General features: G+C 34.7%; 2 protein-coding genes across 2 annotated transcripts; one reads left to right on the top strand and one right to left on the bottom strand.

Annotated features, from left to right (window-relative positions):
* The first annotated feature begins 513 nt into the window (after positions 1-513).
* Positions 514-11,270, top strand: LOC129893834 (cold-responsive protein kinase 1-like). Its single transcript, XM_055969250.1, has 7 exons — positions 514-749; positions 2,845-2,997; positions 6,263-6,375; positions 6,749-6,959; positions 7,035-7,272; positions 8,172-8,319; positions 10,452-11,270. The coding sequence occupies exons 2-7, from the start codon at positions 2,928-2,930 to the stop codon at positions 10,776-10,778; spliced, it is 1,107 nt and encodes a 368-aa protein (XP_055825225.1). The 5' UTR covers positions 514-749; positions 2,845-2,927; the 3' UTR covers positions 10,779-11,270.
* A 1,083-nt stretch (positions 11,271-12,353) lies between these two features.
* LOC129894904 (clathrin light chain 2-like) lies at positions 12,354-16,086 on the bottom strand. The gene is made up of 4 exons (XM_055970504.1): positions 16,073-16,086; positions 15,240-15,680; positions 13,087-13,240; positions 12,354-12,973 (listed from the first exon to the last, which is right to left on the bottom strand). Exons 1-4 carry the CDS (start codon positions 16,084-16,086, stop codon positions 12,545-12,547), a joined length of 1,038 nt encoding a protein of 345 aa, XP_055826479.1. The 3' UTR covers positions 12,354-12,544.
* Between the last annotated feature and the right edge of the window lie 4,934 nt (positions 16,087-21,020).

Here is a 21,020-nt window from a genome sequence, read left to right as displayed (position 1 = left end):
TCAATAAATATTATTTTATTTGTTTTAATTTATATGATTTACTTTTTTTTATAGTCAATTTTAAAAAAAATGACACGTTTCTATATTTAATAACAATTTAATTTTGAGCTTTCATTTTACTCATAATGAAATGAGTTATAACCGCTATAAATATCTATAACTTATTTTAAATCAGAAATTTTAATTTTTTTTTCTTAAGCTCCGTGCTAAATTAACTACATTACCTAAATTCGGAGGAAATAGTATTAAATTTGTATAAGATTATAAATCTCACAAAATATAAGGTTACCATTAAATAATTGAAATATATCCGATCTTAATAAACAGTCTCCGAATGGAGTAGTTGAGAAAATATATTTTGTTAGAAACTCTGCACCTCAAAAAATAGTCGTTGAATCATACAATACTCGAGATTAAATTTAATCAGATCTAAATACGAATATCGATCAGGTTAGGTGGTTGGGGGTGAGAAAATTCCAAAAGATAGTTGAGGAAAACAGCGTTTTGAACATTGACAGAGTGTAAAAAGCAGTAGACAGAGCATCATCCATCGCTATCAAAGCTCTCTACATGAACAAATGAAAATTGTCTCATATAAGTCTTCTTCTCTTCTTTTCATCTATCATTTCTTCCACACAACGGCGTTTTCAGTGTCAAATCGCCCATATATTTTCCACATTTCTTCATATTTCACGGCTCTCCAAAAGTCCAAACTCAATTCTCTGATTTTTTTCCCCCAAAATTTGAAGGTACGTAACAGTTTTTCTCTCTCTGATTTTCGTGTTTTATGTTTGTTGCTCCAGTTGAAAATTGTTGGCTAGTTTGACATCAACAGAATAATTGACTCGTAATTGTTTCATTTTTCAAAGCTCCAACCACTATGTTTGAGGATTTGAATTTAGCTACTACAATTTGATTTCCTGATTTTGGTGGATATTTTGTTTTTCTCTATCCGTATTACTATTTAGGATTTGGATTTAGCTAACTACAATTTGATTTCCTTTTTTTAAAAAAAGTTAAAATTTGTTGCTCCTGTTGAAAATTGCTGGCTAGATTTACATCATCAGAATAATTGACTCATAATTGGTTCATTTTTTCAAAGCTCCAAACACTAAGTTTGAGGATTTGAATTGAACTAGCTACAATTTGATTTCCTGATTTTTGTGTTTTTTTTTTTAAAATTATTTTGTTGCTCCGGTTGAAAATTGTTGGCAAGGTTGACTCAACAGAATAATTAACTCATAACTTGTTTCATTTTTGAAGCTCCAAAAACACTGCGTTTGAGGATTTGAATTGAGCTAGCTACAATTTGATCCCCTGATTTTTGTGTGTGTGTTTTTAGATTATATTTGTTGCTCCGGTTTAAGTTTGTTGGCTAGGTTGACATCAACAGAATAATTGACTCGTAATTGTTTAATTTATCAAAGCTCCAACCACTATGTTTGAGGATTTGAATTTAGCTAGCTACAATTTGATTTCCTGATTTTGGTGGATATTTTGTTTTTTTCTATCTGTATTACTATTTAGGATTTGGATTTAGCTAACTACAATTTGATTCCCTTTTTTAAAAAAAAATTAAAAAAAATTGTTGCTCCTGTTGAAAATTACTGGCTAGATTGACATCATCAGAATAATTGACTCATAATTGTTTCATTTTTTCGAAGCTCCAAACACTTAAGTTTGAGGATTTGAATTGAACTAGCTACAATTTGATTTCCTGATTTTGGTGGATATTTTATTTTTGTTTTTGCTAAAAATTGCTGGCCATGTTGATCAACAATGTAGAACTTTATTAAATTTATGATCAATTAAGTTTAAAGTGATTAATCTATAAAAAATCGCTAGTCGTGTTGATCAGTGGTATAGAGATTAATTAAGTTTTGAAGTGATTAAAGCTTAATCTGAGGTGGAGGTTTTATTTCCGATCAAATTGGAAAATGGTGATATCATTTGTCAGAAGGGGAGCGTTATTAACTGGAAAGTTGATGTCATGTGATTAGGTTGTCGCAGGTTTGAGTTGTGGAAACAACTTTTTGCAGAAATAGATCCTTGTGTTCCAACCCTTTTCCAGACCCGCGCCTAGCAAAAACTTAGTGCACCAGACTACCTTTTTTTTTTTAGATATCATTGGTCAAGAATTTGATTTTTGGCTTAGATTATAACAACATACCTAGTATAATGCCACAAATGAGGTCCGGAGAGGGTAGAATGTACGCATACTTGTTCCTACCTTTGTGGGACAGAGGTTGTTTCCAATAGACCGTTGGCTCAAAAGAAATGTTTTCGAAACAGGATTGCAAGAGTATTAATAATTTATTAAGAGTCACCAGCTTTCTTTGCACTTCAATTACTGTTCTACTTTTAAAAAAGTTTTCAGAAATATAAGTTTGATAATGCTTGAATGTACTTATTTTGCTCTTTCTGATTTGGGTGATTTTCCACTTCACGTGGATTTTGGAGTAAATTGATATGCATATGAACTAGTAGGATGTGATACATATGTGTATAGTAATTTTTGTATGTATGTGTTTTTATGCAATTTCTTTCTTTTGGGGTACCGAGAATGTAGAATTTTAGAATGAAACTTAATACATTAACTACGGAATACCTAAATTTCAATAGTCGACATGAGTAGCAGACCATATATTTGGTAATGAAATGTGTTTCTTTTATAATTTGTGTGATACATCAATCCTAAACTAGTTGGTGTTAGTTATATGGTTCCTCGATATTCATTTTGCTCCATTTGGTCCTGTTTATTCCACTTCTCATTTTTTCAAAAAAAGAGAAATGACAACTCTTCCTTTTATATCTCACAACGGTGAATATTTTCACCTGTTACAGAAAAATTGGGGATAGCTAACATGTAATTCCAATGTCAAGAGGCACTATGGTCAAGTAAGGAACCTACTGAAGTATAGATTGAAATGAATTGCAGCTGCTTTGGTGCCTCAACTCAGCGGCAAAAAAGGGGTGTTGATCTTGTTCATCAAGCAGGTTGGTGCATATTTGAATCTTGGATATTAGCTGATCAGTTGTTCTCAGTTGAATGATTCTTTTAGTTGTTTGATGAATTCGTCACAACTTTATATTGCCTTCAGTGTTAACCCTTATATTCCTCTATAGCTGGTTGATCTGTATGTGGCATTTTGTTTTATCATGATTGTTGCGGCAATCTGTAGCTGTAAATCACTCCAATACATTCTTTCTCTTTCCTTTTCTAATTATCTAATTATCCCTTAGACTGCTGTAATCACAAAGCTTTTGCATAAATGCACTCAAGATTATTTGGTTGTCTTCTCTCTTACTCCTTTATTTGGCCCACTTTGTATATCTTTGAGCTGCCTTTACATATTTACAATTCTGAAACTTCTTACATCCATTGTTAGTGGATACGAGCTCTTTAACACCTCCAGTTCACTAATCATTGCTTATTTTAAACTACTTGACCTGCATTCAGTAATTTATGTGTTAGAGTAGGAATATGTATATACAATCCTACTTAGAATAGGAATAGGAATTGGAATTGGAATAATAAATAGTATCCTACTTGGTAAAAGATTGTATTATAGTGTCTATAAATAGGGTCTTTGTGTAATAATGTAGAGACAAAATTCAATAATATTTTTCTCCAATATTTCTCACATGGTATCAGAGCTTTTGTTTTGTGTCAACCCCATATCTGTCAGTGTTTGTGTAGCACCGTGCCATCTTTTCGGTGACTACTTTCTTATATCTAATTTGTGTAGCACCCTGTCATCTTTGCGGTGACTACTTTTTCATATTTAATTTGTGTAGCACAGTGTCTACTTTTTCATATTTAATTTGTGTAGCATTGGGCCATCTTTCTGGTGACTATTTTCTCATATCCGATTTGTGTAGCACCTGCATATATCTAGTGATATTTTCTCATATCTGATTTGCGTAACACCGTGCATCTCTCGGACTATTTCTCATATTTAATTTGCATAGTACCGTGGATTTTTCAGAACTACTTTCTCATAGCTGAGTTGCAAAGCGTCGTGTCTTTTCGGTCACTCCTCAAATTTGATTTGCGTAGTTCCATGCATCTTTTCGGTGACTCCTCAAATCTGATTTGCGTAGGGTCGTGCCATTATTCCAACCCTACACATATAATTTCTCTTTTTCAATATGCTCGTGCCGTCAATCCGACCCTTCCCATAATTCTCTTTTTCAGTAGGGTCATTGCCATCATTCTGTATCCTACTTGGTAAAGGATTGTATTGTAGTGTTTATAAATAGGGTCTTTATGTAATAATGTAGAAACACAATTCAATAATATTTTTCTCCAATATTTCTTACCGTACCAACTTTAACTAGCGATGAACATTATCTCGTTTATTGCAATATTTTTAGAAGTTGGTCATTCTTCATTTCCTTTCCCAATTGAAGAAACTCATGATGTGTAATTGTTGAGTTGTCCACGCCAGTTGCAGGATGTGGATTTGATCTCTTTGTATGGTCTTTGACAATCCTCACCTCATGAGCTAACTTTTTGGGGTTGAGTTAGGTCCAAATCATTGGTTATCATGGTATCTGAGACAAATTCATCTTAATTCTTGGTTTAACCCGGTTTTAGACCCCCATAATTATGTTATCTATACTCCAGTTGATAGGCCCCTGATGGGGGAGGGGGGTGTTGAGTTTTTCCATGTCTGTTGTGGGTTTGGTCTCCTTATATGGTCTTGGTCAATTCTCACCTCCTGATCCAGCTTTTAGATTTGAGTTGGGTCCAAAATCCATTTATTATCAGTAACAAATGGAGTGGTTCTTACACCAAAAGAAACCTATTTATCGGTCAGTTGTTTGTGAATCGTCAGAAATAAAACCTTCTCTATGTTTGCCCCTCGGGATTGTGGCTTAGTGGTAAGAGTGTCGCAAGTGATGTGTGGGTTAGACGCACATCACAAGTTCGAATCCTGCTGCAAACAAGAACCTGGTATTTCAGTAAAAGGTAGAGGGGCATTGCTTTTGCCATTTTTAGTGCCCAAGAGAAGTAAAACAGACTGACAGATTATTTGCATAGACATAAATTAAAAGACACCATATTATATCCAGACATAGTAAATCTAGTAATATAAGTATGCAAGAATAATTAGAAACTGAAGTGGGAATTGATATTAGTGAATGCATGTGGAAGGCGAGATTAAATGGGAAGCCAATGGGAAAGATAAAACTTAAAAGATGATACAAAATAGTTATTTTTATCAAGCAATCTACCGTTAGTTACTTCAGAGATGAACTGCTGATTTTGTTGAAGAAAGAAGAAGGCATTTCTAAGAGAAGTATATCTCAATTACAGAAGGTACATGCCTCTGCTCGAAAAACATATGCCTGTATGGAGAATGGTCTTTCGGGTTGCTTTGAGTGTCTTACTAGGCTGGTCTCATGTAAAAGCAAAGTGGCTCTAAGAACCTCAAATATAGATGAAGAATGAGGACCTGGTTTGGAAATCTGCGATTAGGAGAAAATCTAATCTAATCCTTGTGTATATATGTATGCTATGTAGATGATTACATGTTCCAGAAGCAGTTGACATTTTGATCTTGATCAAAGGGGTCAATTTGTACTTTGCCTTTGATTCCAAATGTAAAGAAAAAAGTCAATCAATCAATTACACCTCAATCTGATTAGTTGGGGTTGACTATGTGACCACTCTGTATTATAATTTTACTATTTTTATGTTGGCTGTCAAGTGACTGCACCCTTCTCTGTTATCCAGCTTGGACAAGGTGTACTTTTCAAAGCTCACATGAAAGGACTTGCTCCAAAGTTGCTCCAGAATCTGGAAAAATGGAAGTTCTCTAACACTAACTAATGTGGTAGGTTTAATCATCGAATAGTATCACAAGGACCGAAAAGAAGAACTTTGAGTATTTTTGCTAACTAGCTTGCTCAGATAATCTTATAAATGGTAAGGATAAAAGGCAGTTGGTCAAGTAGCACTAGTATTAGTTATTTTGAATAAAAAAATAGTTTACTGTACCAAATGACATGTAAAAAAATATACAGCGGCTGTGCATCAATACTTACAGTTAAAGGATGAAAAAGTTCCATCTTGTGGTTGTTTCTGGGGTTACCATGAAAATTTGGTGCAGATGCAATGTCTTACACTCTATCTTTGTCAAAGATTTGATGCCTTACATTTGTTGCTTAAGATATACTTCTATCCATCTCTTTTCTGCCACAATTTTAATCTCTACCTTCTGTTTCATGGACACACTAACATTTTCTCTGTCAGGCTGCTCCACTGCAAAGACAAAGAATATTTCATATAGTGAATTACGACGAGCAACCAACAACTTCCATCAAAGTAGTAAAATAGGACGAGGAGGTTTTGGAAATGTATACAAGGTTCAACTCTATTCTATAAATACTTCTCTTCGTTTATATGCCTGAGCTTTATTGCACGGACAACTTCCATTTGTATGGAACTCGCATGGGGCTATTTACAGAATTACACTGCCAAAACCTTTAGATGTTTGTCTTATAATTTATATGAAGAGATTATGTATATATTATCTGCAATTCTCCAAAATTTTCTCTCTTAAAGAAGTTGTTTCAGAAACATTTTAAGTCTTGCAGCTGCAAGTGTCAGTTCATGGTTTTTGCATATACGTAATATGAGATCAAGATATTTAGAGAATAACAAAGTTCTTGGACTTAATTCTTATGGTGCGTTACCATGTTTGTTGAATGATGATTTACCTTTAGTGCAACTTTGTAGGGAACTCTGAAAAATGGAATAGAAGTTGCTGTGAAGACACTTTCTGCTGAATCGAGACAGGGGTTGCGTGAGTTTTTGACAGAGCTTGAAACCATATCAGATATCAGACACCCAAATCTGGTTGAGTTGATTGGATACTGTCTTGATGAAAATAACCGGATCTTGGTCTATGAATATTTAGAAAATAGGAGCCTTGATCGAGCACTGTTTGGTAAATTTGCTTGGAATCAAAAAAAATACTTCACCATCTATGAATGGAGTACTGACAATGGTGCTTGCTTTGCAGGTTCCAGCACGAGTAATGTTAAATTAGAATGGGACACAAGGGCTGCTATTTGCTTGGGTATTGGTACAGGTCTTGCTTTTCTTCATGAAGAATTAGTGCCACATATAGTGCACAGGGACATCAAAGCTAGTAATATACTGCTTGATAAGGATTATAAACCAAAAATTGGAGATTTTGGACTAGCAAAGCTTTTTCCAGATAATATCACTCACATCACCACGCAGATAAAAGGAACCACGTACGTCTCCTGAATTTATTGGTGAAGCTTCAATGTTTTCTGTAGCTATACTTGAAATCACCATTCATCCGTGAGTGTGAGTGTGGATTATTTTTGAGGTTGGGTATCGTTATAAATCTTTTATATGCGCCTTTCAAAAAAGTAGATGGGATTTTTATACCAAGGGTGTGTTTGGAATGAAGGAAAATATCTTCCATAGAAAACTCTCTTGGAAAAGGTTTTCCTTGAAAATAAGTGATTTTCTTACTTATTTTTTGGTGTTGGGTAAGTATGCAGAAAATAGTCTCAAAAGGATTTATTTATAATTTAGGCAAACACTATGTGCGTGGGGGTGGTGGAGGGGGGGGGCTATTGGTGGTAGGGGATGAATGGGGTGTGTTAGAGGATGGGAAGGAGTGGAAAGTCACTGAGGGAAATTGTTATCCCTACTCCATTAGAGTAGTAATTTTTCTCATTTTTAAGTAATTTGTTTTCCTAGAGAAAATATTTTCTAAACATTTTGACCAACCAAATATGGGAAAATTGGAGAACTGTCTTGCCATATCTAAATTGATTCTTTTTTTTTCCAAAGAACCGTCTTGTCTGAACTGTGTTTACTTATATTTTACCTCTTCTAGTTGTCAAGAATCAAGAACAAATGTTCCTCATAGCACCTTGCTATCCCTTGCCTGATATATATGTGTATTGGTCCCGTGAATTCACCGTATTTCCCCTATTCTTGTACATATATTGTTTCAACTAAGAAAAGTAGTGGATTCTATAATCTGCCTCGAACTACTGAAGTTCTGAATGATTGGTGTTATAGAGTACCCAGGTCTCCTGATTTAAATTTTGAAACGGTGCCATGGGGTAACTGAAAGCAGCGTTCTTACTTCTATATCTTTTTCTTTTCCAAACAGTGGCTATCTGGCACCTGAATATGTAATGGGGCGTCAATTAACATCCAAGGCTGATGTTTACAGTTTTGGGGTCCTAATACTTGAAACAGTAAGTGGCAGGAGTAGTGGCAGTGGTACATGGCAAGGGCAGAAGTTACTTCTCGAATTGGTGGGTATAATCTTCAAATTCCTTACTTTCTTTCTAGATATGCATTCTGTTTCTCAATAGCATCAATCTATTGCATGATTTGTTTACTTGCATTTGCTACTAGGGGTGAACCCATCTCTGATATGTTTATATCAATCAACAAGTTAAGATAATGGGGGTGAATCTCTCTCTGATAAGTATATATCAATCAAAAAATTAGATGTGCCTCAATCTCAAACTAATTTGGATGGTTATTGAATAATCCATCATAATATTTTGTCATGATTTCTTCACTTCGGTTATTTCTTTTTTGATCTGCTTTTCCTTGAGCTGAGGGTCTATCGGAAACAAACTCTCTACCTCTCAAGATAAGGGTAAGGTCTGCGTACACTCTACCCTTTCTACACCCAACTTGTGAGATTATATTCGGTATGTTGTTGTGTATTGAATTATCCATCATGCTCTATTTGGGCACATCTTTTTCCAATGCTACAAATAAATTGTCTTGTAAAACTCTCCAATTAGTGTATGATTAATCTTTTTACTCCTCCTAGAGTTGTGCAAAGTTAACAGTTGTTGAGGTTTCACCAATATCAATACGGTTTTTTGCTATAATTGAAGATGTTGGAAGCAAAGGATCTGCATAGACATATACCAACTAGTCTGAATTAAGGTTTAGTCATTGTTAGTACACTTATATTAGGTTCCTTGTATAAAAAAATACACTTACATTAGGTCCATCGTTTACCAGTAGTCTTTTAGTCTTTAGTCTCATTAGAGGTCTGTGCATTAGAGTAGGAATAGGGGTGAGATTTAGAGAACCTCTAATTTACTGAGTAGTGGAATGAAATGAGCACAAATAGAGTGGAATGGCTATGGAAAATTCATACACTTGATGCTAAGGTTTAGTTGTTTAAAAAGTCTCGAATAAAAATATGTGCAAGATGAGATTTAGATTCAGGCTGGGGCAAAAAACATGAACAAGACAATTTGAACCTGATACACATTTGGAATAAAGGTACCGAGTGTGCAAATAGAAAATGCTGTTACAAATTTGAGCTGATCCAACAAGGTATTCATTGGTACATCCGCTACTTTACAGCAATAGGAGATTGTGTCGATTATCAAGGATTCATGTTATTTTTGGACACAGGATCTAAAGCCCAATTCTCCAAGTTGTTGTACCAAATAGATGTCGTACCTTCATGTGATTGTTCAGAAATGTGGTCTTTCTTTCATTCTTGGATTTTGGTTTAGGGGGGTGAGTGGGTGTGTCGTTAAGGAAGGCTACAGAGAGGCGTTTCTGAAGTTAATTTTTCTTGCATGGATTTCTATCTGTCTGCTTCTAGATGTCTCCCTTTGATTAGCTTATACTGCTATAATATAATAATTTGAACTGCTCACATCATAATAGGAGCAGTATTGTCAAAGGCACGCTTAAGCCTTGAAGTGAAGCACAAAACATGTTGAGAGCTTTGCGTCGCGTAATGTGTGCTTCAGTATCATCATCAAAGTTCTAAGACATACTTTCCCGTCGTCATCAAAGCTCTAAGATATACTTTTCTGTGCAAATGAGCATCTCCGGAAGAGGCGATACTAAATAATTGATGTTTTGCTTAATCATAATTTTTCTTCAATTTCTTTATTCATATATTGTTATTCATACTTATTATTATAAGTCTTGGAATAAACATATATATTTATATTTTTTTCTCCATTTGTGCCTTTTTCCGTTAAAGTCCGTGCTTTATTTGTGTTTAAACCCCAACAAACCTTAGATCTTTTTTGCGCTTTTCGCTTTTGATGACACTGAATAGGAGTAGTGTAAAGGCCGTAAGCCGGGAGGCAACCATATAGTTGTCTTGACAATCATTTACTAGTCATCATTCAAATAGATGGAAGAGTAAGCAACACCAAGAAATGTGAGAATACACAGATATGTTGAGGTTTTGCTAGTTGAATCTTGCAGTTTTCAGGCTAAATAGTGAGGAGGAAACTTTTAAGGCTACAGCAACATACAATCCGTTCCTTATCCTTTTTGTCTTCTCGTGAATTTATGATACCTGTTCTTGAAAATACAGCATCCAACATTCTTGTAACTGCCAAAGGTTTCGTTATCTAATGGCAAATTGAATTGCAATTTATTGTATCAGGCATGGCAGTTCTACGAAGAGGGAAAGCTGTTAGAGTTAGTCGATCCAGAAATGGGCGATTTTCCAGAAAAAGAAGTCCTCAAGTACATTAAGGTAGCTCTCTTTTGCACACAAGAACAGGCAAATCGAAGACCGATGATGAGCCAGGTTCTTGATATGCTCACGAGAAACATCAAGCTAAACGAGAAAGAACTCACACCACCAGGATTTTTCCAAGATTCGGGCGGTTTTAGTAGCACACAACTAAAACCGAAGTCATCTGAAAGCAGCACAAGTCATCAAATGAGTTCTGTACCCCTTCCAATCACTCAGGTGACTCCTAGATAATCAATTACTCATTTGTGAATGGCAATTGAATATATTTAGGAAGAAATTATTGTTACCCCTGGGGCTTTGGTTCAGTGATAAGGATGCAACACGTGATATGTGGATTAAACGCACTTCATGAGTATGATTGTGCAGTAAATAAAGTCTAGTATTTAAGTTGGAAAGAGGATAGATGGCAGGTCCATACCCCGGAGTTTCGAATGTGTGCACCAACTAGAGTTGGAGCAGAAGCCATAGGGAATTCTTTATTATCAATAAATGATACTCCATTTTTCTTCTTTCTAATTATTTGGTTTTGTCCTTATAAGGTCTCTTGTATGCATAGAGTGATCAGACAAGTCAAATTGTATAATTTATTTACTTTATTTTTTTTTAGCAGAGAGTCTATCAGAAACCTCTTTTATCTCTCAAGGTAGGGGTAAGAATGTATAAAATCTATCCTCCCCAAACCCATTTATGGGATTTAACTGGGTATATTGTTATTTTACTTTATTTTATGTATCTCTCGTCTTCGTATGGAGTACTACTTCTCATTGCACCCAAGTGTTGTGTGCTCACAATGAGTGATTTACAAAAATGATCTTAGAGGTGAGTGTTCTTTGAATTTTTTACCTCACCTGTCCAGTGGATAAAAAGTTTAACAAGTTTGACTTTTGGTCTTGGATTTACTCATGGGTCAAGCGGGTTCAAATGTTTAAAATTACTCATTTTCAAGGTTATTTGGTGTAATTTCCTGCACAATGTCAAATTAATAACCTAACATAGGGCCAAAGAGGTTATTCATTCCATTGCAAAACGCGTGATCTTAAATATTTCATAACACATTTAAAATGCGTGATCTTAAACATTCCATAATAATTACCTTTTTAAACTTGTGATCTTTAATATGCTACTCCTTTATTAGTGTGGCCAAAGCTTCTCATTAAGAGTGAAATGTTTAAACGTGGATTATTTAAATAAAGGGACAATTTCAAATATATATAATAAACTAATTAGTTTACAGCAAATATAATCATGTTTTCTTTACATATAAAATAACCAACAATCACTGAAAATATATAGTGACTATACAATATATTTTGTCAAAAGTCATAGAAAGTATACACTGACTATACAATATATTTTGTCAAAAGTCATAGAAAGTATATACTGACTATACAATATAGATTACTTATGTCTGAACTATACACAGAATATACATTATGATACATTATATACATGAAATATACACTGAGTATACATAAATATACCCCAAATGACCCTTTTTTTTGATAATTAAAATAACTGAATAACCATCTACTCTAATTATTCCTTAAATAAATGTCTCATTCTTTTTTAACGGATTGAAAAAAAAAATAGCGTTTACATAATATGAAAAAAGTATAGTACTAAATACAAAAAGATGTCAAATCATTTTGGGATAGACCAAAAAAAAGAAAATGAAGTCGAACAATTTGAGACAAAACGAGTAGTTTTAGAGCCTTTGTAACACATAAAATGATACAAAATGGAGCCTCTAGGTCAACCACAAAACCCACAAAGATAAAGAGAGTTCAAAGATTATCAACATTAGAGAGAGAAAAAAAAAAAGCTTTCTATGAACATGAAAATCGTCTCGACTTCAATTACAATAAAAGATCTTGATGTTTAGAATAACAAAATGCAGCTGCATTCGCCTCAAATCAACGGAATGTGAGCAAGGCACAAACTATCGAGTGCCAGAAATGGTTGTTTTCGTATCAAGTAGTTGGATGTTTTCATGTTCCTCAAGAGAATAAAGAGACCTCCACAGTAGCAGGAACAGGTTCTGATGATGTCTGAGTAACAGTGGATTCACTAGCAGGTACGTCATCTCCGGTAGCAGGTGCAATCCCTTCAGCTGCCTCTTTAATGTTCTTAGCATCTTTCCCATCCTTCCCAGTTTTACCATCCTTGGCAGGTGCGGGTGGTGGTGGTAGCATATGAGGTGGTGGGTTGTGCTTAAGCTTCACCAAGATGTGGCGCATCCTTGAAAGATCCGTGGGTTTTCCAGGTTTGGGTCCTTGGACGACTATGACGGATGGCTTCTTCTCTTGATCCTTCTTCCGTCCTTTCTTCTCAATATTTGGAACCTCATTAGGAACGAGCTCTGCTATGGCTTTCCAATACTGTTTGTCAGCTTCTTTGTGGAACTTTTCTTGATTAGTTACATACACCTGTTTCAACAGGAAATAAAAGAAAACGAAAAACAAAACAAAATTTAGAGATACGGGAACGTTGTAAGAGTGAATAGGGAGGAACTGACAACCCCCTGAAAAAAAAAACTTACGTTCTCTTTGTCTCGGTTGTTAGTCTTATTGGTCTCAATATTGAGCTTTCTTTTCTCATAGAATGCTTTCTTATGCTCTTCACCTTCCTCAATAATTTGGTTTCTGATTTCTTTTTCCCTCTTCTCATTCTCCTCAAGACGGATGGCGTTTTGCCTGCATCCCAACCAATTTTTTTTTAACTAGTCCAATAAGGAAAATAGTATTCAGAGTACCATTTCTGTTTTCACAATAACTATTAACTGCCCAATTACTCCCATGATGAATAAGCCGCTGAAATAGAACATCGATGATATGTTCCTAAGTCAGTTCGCATGCCTCTGACTTGACATTTTATCATATGTACAAGATCAACATTAAGGACTTGTTTTCTCCTTTATCAAAATGGAATAACTTAGATTGTCAAATGTTCCTGTTTTTCCAGTGCTTCTAATTATCATATTTATAATTGGCAATGAGTTGACTCCAATACAAGAAAGCTACCAGCAAATGAAAGCATAAAAGAAAATCATTTGAACCTAGGGACTTCAACAAATTGCCGAAGTTTCAGCTCTAAGGTGGAAAAGGGAAGAATAACACAAAAGAAAACATATACTACAAACGTTATTATTGCTCCAATAACTATACCAGCTATCCAATTTCATGTTACTATGTTTCTCGAGAGTCACACCTTCATTCTTTGACTGCAATATTATAAAATTTCACAATGGATTGAACCGTCAAACTGTCCAATAGAGTACCTTTAAACTAGTCTTCTATTGTATTGATTCTATTTCTAAAATGCTGATAATCATCTCTTGATTTCAAGCCAAAAATCATCAACTCTCAAACAATGGAGTTTTTTATTTGTGCTCTTCTATTAGTTAACTAGTTAGATGGATACATAGTCAAGAAGAAGAAGAAGAAAGGGAGGCCTGGCCAAAGCTCAGGAGATCAGGGAGAAGTTGGTAGCTAGTAAAACAATTAAGACAAAAAGAGCTCCAAATCAGACTAACAGTTGGGAAGACCAGAACTTGCACCACCTCTAGAAATGTTGTTATAGTTAAACTGATGTATAACCACCATTTCCCTAGATAAAGAAAGGGTTCAGATCACAATGGATATTACTGCATTAACTCTAAGAACTTCATAACAATAACACAAATAGATCTTCTCAAAGTAATAGTATTGTGTTCTTAAAGCAACAGTAACTGTATTTTCTATAACAGAAAATATTCAAAACAACAAACTGGTTCTCCTGCAAATAATGACTAGCAAGATAAGTCCAATGTATTTGGGATTTGGCATTTGGTTCAGAGGTTGCCAACTTCACTTGCTCTAGAGCAGGCAAAGTCCAATTCCTGCCGAAAATCTCCTTCCCACTACTCCCTACTCAACATCCTGCTCATGGTACTCAGAAAAAGGAAAGAGGAAGTCTAGCTAATATCCATGAAACACCAACAAAATAAGTAAGACCTATAAAAGATTAAGAGACTGTTTGGATTGACTTTTGGCTTTCGACTTATAAACCAAAAGCCATAAGCTAGCAATTATAACTTATGGCTTTTGGATTATTTTTACCTTTTTAGCTTAAAACTAAGTGCTTGTAAGCACCTTTTTAAGTTACCTAAACACTCCAAAAGTGCTTAAAAGTTAGTTTTGGCTTAAAAACACTTAAAATAAGCCAATCCAAATAGGCTTTAAATATTTTCACTTACCGTTCATGTTTTTGCGAGGCTATCAAATGAAAGCTTTAACCCCCGATTAAAACGCAAATTAACTAAAGAAGAAAACTAATAAAACTTGCAGATCTACTAGCGTCCGACATCAGATCTGCTAAGTAATTAAAAGAAGTGGTCAATCAAATCACAGTTGTGGCGACTGATTAGTAGTCCAGGTAACTAAAACTACCAACCAAAATAAAGCCATCCTATTGATATTATTTTCAATTCTAGCAAATTACCAAATATCAACAGATCTACCAATAAAATTTATATCTAAGGGAAGCATATGAAGAACAGGATCCAAATTGCATAAACTTATTTTAACAAGAGAATACACAATATATACTATATCAAGGATTCATATAGTTGACTCTAGCTAGTTGAGGATCAAGTAGTAGTTTTATTGTAGTAACAAGCAAAATTCAAATTCGAGAAACAAAAGCAAAGCTAACCTTCGCCATTCGCGTAGGGCTAAACCTTCCTCTCTCATTTCACTAGGAGGAGGAAGTACCGGTCCATCGGAGCTGAAAATTCCTTCAGAATCTTCACCGAGATCGTAAGGCTTACTATTTCCATTATCGATCGGAGCCTCCGAGTCATCGAAAGGAGTTGCTTGACCCGACCCAAACCCGTAGGGATCGGGATTGTCGACTGTCTGAGAAACGTGATCTACTGTAACTTCCTCAAAAGGCGGCGTGTTGCCGGCAGAGTAGTCGTCGTCGTGGAACGAAGGACTTGCCGCCATCGCTATAGAGTCGCCGCCGTCCATGCTGAACGAAGCCGTTTTCTTCTCTTCTGTGCTTTCTCTCTGTTGTATTGGACTTGTGGATATCTCTTTATATACTTGTCCTCGAGAGCTTTGAAAAAAAATAAAAAAAATGAATACTATATATCTATTTTAAGTCTCCGCATACTCTTAAATTCAAAATTTAAATTTTATGAATTTCGACTGTTCATATATAAATTCCATTATTTTAGTAATTTTTTAATATATATAAAATTTGAGTTAAAATTATTGCGTTTACATTAAAATATAGCTATTTTTTTAGTGAAGAAGTCCTATATATTTTTAGGATAAAAATTTACTCGCGACAATAAAATTTAAATTTTATAAAATTCCAAAAAAGAAGTTTAAGACTCACTTATTGTGTTTAATAAAGAACGTATTTAAAGTTAAGATTATTAGAAATTAATAATTAAAGTAAAATACATTTAATAATGATGTTCTTATGGATATTGGTAAATAAACAGGATTCATAGAGTAATTGTTTCTATTAATGGATACTCTCTCCGTTCCATTTTAGTTTTAATATCGTGCTTTTCGTAAATCAATTTGATTAATTTTTAAAGTTAAATTATATTTTTTTAACTCAAATTATAAAGTAAAAAAATAGATATTCAAAAATTATACGAAAAATACTATAAGTTACAATTTTTTTCATATCAATATGATAAAAAAATATAACTTAAAATGTTAGTGAAAGTTCATATAATTTAACTCTTAAAAAGGAAACTGTGAGAACTAAAATGGGATGGAGGGAGTATTAAAATGTAGTTGATTGATTACCATAAAAAATACTACTTGAGAGTAAATCAAATAATGTCAACCTTTGTACTCAATTTATGTTTGTTGACTAAAGTAGAATTTTTATTTTAAATCCGATATTTTAATGTTAAAAAGTTACAACTAAGATTTTTAAATTTTTCCAGAAATAGACCGCTGCTAGAACAAATCAATGCGATAATATTACATTGATAAATGTGAGTGTACTTTAGAATGCAAGTCAATTTATGCTTTATATCATATTGCAACATCATTTATAAAAAAACATGTTCAAAATGGTCCATAGGAGATCGAGGGGGGCCATAAATCACATAGTAACAGAGAATCAGGGAGCAATATAAGTTTCCAGTTTCCTTTATTGGAATTGTGATGGCTTGTGCGACTTCCACAAAATTTTCCATCAAAGTTAATGGCTATAACTTTGGTTACTTTTTGTGTTGGTCATGAAATATCTATCTATAGCCTTGAGAAAATGAGTGAATATGCAAGAAGATCGAATTAACTCATTTGATTTTTGCAAATGACCTAATGATAGTTTGCAAAAAAAAAAACAGTTGGTCACAACTATTTTTGGAGGCCATAATCTATCTAAAAATCAAAAATGGATGGCTAAGAATTGGAAGCAATTTAAAAGCATACCTGCACAGACAGAGCTTGTTGCAAAACAAATACACTTTGAAATACAGGAGAGATTAAAACACTCACGAAAAATTAGCAAGTGTAGGTACTTGTTACACCTTGTTTGGATGGTTGTTATCCATTGTATTGTATTGTTAGTTTAAATAAAATGCTTGTTTTGATTGTTAATTAAATTTTATTGTATCTTATTGTTTAAATCCATCGTTAGGTAACGACGAAAAGACCAATTTTATGTAACGATCGATTTGGTGTAATCGCGTGGTTACCTTAATAGTTTCTTCTCATTTTGTCTTTATTTATTATTTAATAACGATATTTCATCTTTTACCTTAACTTTTCATAATAGCTCTATTCCGTACCCTAGTTTTCTTGTAAGTTTATCATTCAAATCATGGATGTGTGATATTATGTAACCGGAGAACGATACAATCTATCTAAATATTGTATTTATTAAAACAATACAGTACAATACAATACTAGATAATGCAATACGATACTATAAACATTAAAATTATATTGTATTTAAATTTGTAAATTAATTTGGACTATATTAAATTCAAGAAAATAGTCCAAATAATGTGGCAATCCAAGTCAAATTAAATGAGCTACTAAAATCACACCACGTGTCAAATTTATATGGCAATCCAAGTCAAATTAAATGAGCCATTAGAATCATGACATGTGCCAAAATTATGTGGTAATCCAAGTCAAATTAAATAAGCCACTAAAATCACGCCACGTGTCGAAGTTACGTGGCAATCTAAGTCAAATTAAATAAGCCACTAAAACCATGTCACGTGTCGAAGTTATGTGGCAATCTAAGTCAAATTAAATGAGCCACTAGAATAATGTCACGTGTATATGTGACATGTTCTGACCAATCAAATTAAAACTCTTCACCAAAGAAATCTGATTGGTCAGTTCAAACCAACCAATCAAATCACACCCTCATACCACTTCCTACAACTATAAATAGGGGTCCTCATTATTCTGAGAGGGGTTTTTCAAGAACAAGAAGCAAGAAGAGAGCTCGTGGATCAAAGACCGCAAATTCTCTACAAAGCTACAAAGTTCAAGTAATCAAATTCAAGTTCAAGTTCAAGATCAAGAACGAAGAAAAATATCAAGAAGATCAAGATCAAGCTACTTGCTCATATTTACTATTCGTCATAACCATATAAGTGTTCGTAATGAATAATTCAAATTCAAATTTGAGGACAAAGATTCAAGATCAAGCTATTCAAGCCCTTGACTCTAAATCAAATTCAAGTTCAACATGTTTCATATTATTTGAAGAATCAGAGGATTATCATAGAGATTGTAACACACACTATATTTTGAAATCAAATATTACACTTTGTTACTCCAATTTTCCGGTCTTGATTATTTTTATCGGCTCGAAAATTTATTGTTTATAAATTTTGGCACGCCCAGTGGGACAATCTCTACCTCTCATCTCTTTACATCGATCATCAAACTTCAAGAATACTTAAAATGGCATCTAAGAAGTTTGACTCCAGGGCTATTATTGCTAAGGCTACTGATTCCAAGTTCTCCTCTGAGGTGGAGAACATATTGGATGCGACTATGGGAAGTTTGGGACCCATCACTAGGAACAGAGCAAACTTGCTAGGACAACAAGCACTCCAAGTGTCGTCCGCATCGGTTCCTGTTTTTGATCATTCATATTCAAAGGGGGCAAGATTTTTTCCGAATGAATTAGAAGAAGGAGAGAATATAGCTGATATTGTTGAAAAGATATTGGCTCGACTTAGTCCTTTTAACACAAGGAATTGCACTATTTAAGATGAAGATGATGTCTTGATCACTAGATCTGCCCCAGTCACTCCACGTAATTTGTTTCAGACAAGTTTCAGTTTGAGAGAAAATTCATGCTTTGCTCCATCATCCATAACGGTCATCCAAGCGATGATGACTAACGCCTCAACTGTTGAAGAACAACTGGCAAGTTTGACAAAGGCAATTGAAGGTCTAACAAAATATGTGCAAGATTAGGATAATTGAATTGTCAAGTTGACGGACAAAGTTGAGAATGTTATGGAGGGAGACTCAAGTCATGCACCTGAAAAACGTCCAATGATACAAGAAAATGGAGATTCAGTTACAAAGCAAATAAATGTGGGTGATGAGCTGCAAGTATCTGCTGAAGGAGGAATTCTCATTCATCAACTGAAGGACTTCATTATGGAAACCATCAAAGATAAGTATGACGTATCTTCAAAGTCATCATTTACATATGCAAAGCCATACACTTCAAGAATCGATGTTTTGAAGATGCCTGCAGGTTATCAACCTCCAAAATTTCAACAATTTGACGGAAAGGGAAATCCAAAGCAACACATTGCCCATTTTGTTGAAACTTGCAATAATGCCGGAACATATGGAGATTATATGGTCAAGCAATTTGTGCGCTCCTTACAAGGAAATGTCTTTGACTGGTATACGGATCTCGAGGCAGGCTCTATTGATAGTTGGGAACAACTTGAGCATGAATTTCTCAATTATTTCTATAGCACAAGGCGTACTGTGAGCATGGTTGAACTCACAAATACACGTCAATGGGAAGATGAACATGTCATTGAGTTCATCAACCGATGGAGAAATGCAAGCCTCAATTGTAAGGATAGGCTTAGTGAAACTTCCGGAATAGAAATATGTATTCAAGGAATGCGTTGGGGACTTCGTTATATCCTACAGGGTATTAAACCCAAATTATTTGAGGAACTAGCCACACGTGCTCATGATATGGAGTTGAGCATGTCTGCAAGTGGGATTGAAGGACGACTTATTTATGGGCCTCACAAGGGAAAAGACAAAATGGATGTAAAGAAAGGAGGAAAATATGCTAAGTTTGGAAATAAGGAGTCGATGAATGTTAATGCCGTACCTTTGAAAGTAGCTACAAATCTAAGCAAGAATCAAAGGGTAAAGACCATGACTTTTCAGAATAACGCTGGTAGAAAGCTGACTTTTGAAGGAAATGCAGGCAAAAGAGTATCCTTTCTTGGACTCAGATGTTCCAGCAATTTTTGAAGAGCTTCTGGCATTAAAACTCTTTGAGCTACCTGAAATGAAGCGTCCAGATGAGGCTGGGAGGACTAATGATCCAAATTACTGCAAATATCACCGTTTGATGGGCCATTCTATCGAAAAGTGTTTTATCTTTAAGGAAAAGATCATGGACTTGGTCCGTGAAGGAAAGATATTGCTTGAGGACGAGAAGGAGAGTTCAAATCAAGTCTCTGTCACTTTTGGTTCACTCGACCCCATAGTTCTTTGCAACCTTATCGAAATACATGATAGTGGTGATGACCTAGCCACATCACCACCAAAAATGATTAAATTTGGTGACTTCAAACCAATAGATGTTAACGCATCATCGCTTGTTCCTTTGATGAATGAAGTGATAAGGGAAGATAAATCTCTAGAGGAAAACCAATCTTGTGGTGTTTATACTGATGATGAAGGATGGATTTTAGTGACACGATGAAGACGTTGTAAAACGAGCTTGCAAAGAGAACCAAGTAAGCAAGTGACAAGAGCAAAGATGAAGAAACTACCTAAAACTCAAAGGGTAAAGAAGAATGTGAAGAAGTCAAGAGTTGGGGGAAATTACTATCAAAAGCAACGTCCTCTGGTGACATTAGAGTAATTCTTGTCAAGTTGATTTCGTGAAAAGATTTCTCATTGTGACACCAAGGCCTCGTGCTGTAACATTGATAAAGAAGAGACAATGGGAGAAAGCTCATCGCCATTATTACCTCCATCACATGAAGGCCTTATAAAGCCTCACTCTAAAGAAGTGGACACTTGTGATGCGAAGTTTACATTCACTAATGATGATCTTTTATTGGGTGAAGTGTTGCATAATCGTCCTTTATATATGGTAGGTTTTGTGCGTGGACATAAAGTAAATAGGATCATGGTGGATGATGGATCTGGGGTCAATATTCTCCCTATTCGTACTATGGAGGAACTTGGAATCCCGATAAATGAACTATCTGAAAGT

The sequence above is a fragment of the Solanum dulcamara genome, chromosome 7 (genome assembly GCF_947179165.1).
Source record: "Solanum dulcamara chromosome 7, daSolDulc1.2, whole genome shotgun sequence".
Classification (NCBI taxonomy): Eukaryota; Viridiplantae; Streptophyta; class Magnoliopsida; order Solanales; family Solanaceae; genus Solanum; species Solanum dulcamara.
The sequence above is the reverse complement of the archived record's forward strand: the minus strand, read 5'-3'. Positions and strand labels throughout refer to the sequence as shown.

Excerpts from the sequence above, each read along its gene's own strand:
- LOC129893834 (XM_055969250.1), top strand. The coding sequence starts at position 2,928 with ATGAATTGCAGCTGCTTTGGTGCCTCAACTCAGCGGCAAAAAAGGGGT. Across the intron at positions 2,998-6,262 it reads TGATCTTGTTCATCAAGCAG|GCTGCTCCACTGCAAAGACA; the intron begins GTTGGTGCATAT and ends TTTCTCTGTCAG. Across the intron at positions 6,960-7,034 it reads CCTTGATCGAGCACTGTTTG|GTTCCAGCACGAGTAATGTT; the intron begins GTAAATTTGCTT and ends CTTGCTTTGCAG.
- LOC129894904 (XM_055970504.1), bottom strand. Across the intron at positions 13,241-15,239 it reads GCCCTACGCGAATGGCGAAG|GCAAAACGCCATCCGTCTTG; the intron begins GTTAGCTTTGCT and ends GTTGGGATGCAG. Across the intron at positions 12,974-13,086 it reads ACAACCGAGACAAAGAGAAC|GTGTATGTAACTAATCAAGA; the intron begins GTAAGTTTTTTT and ends CTGTTGAAACAG.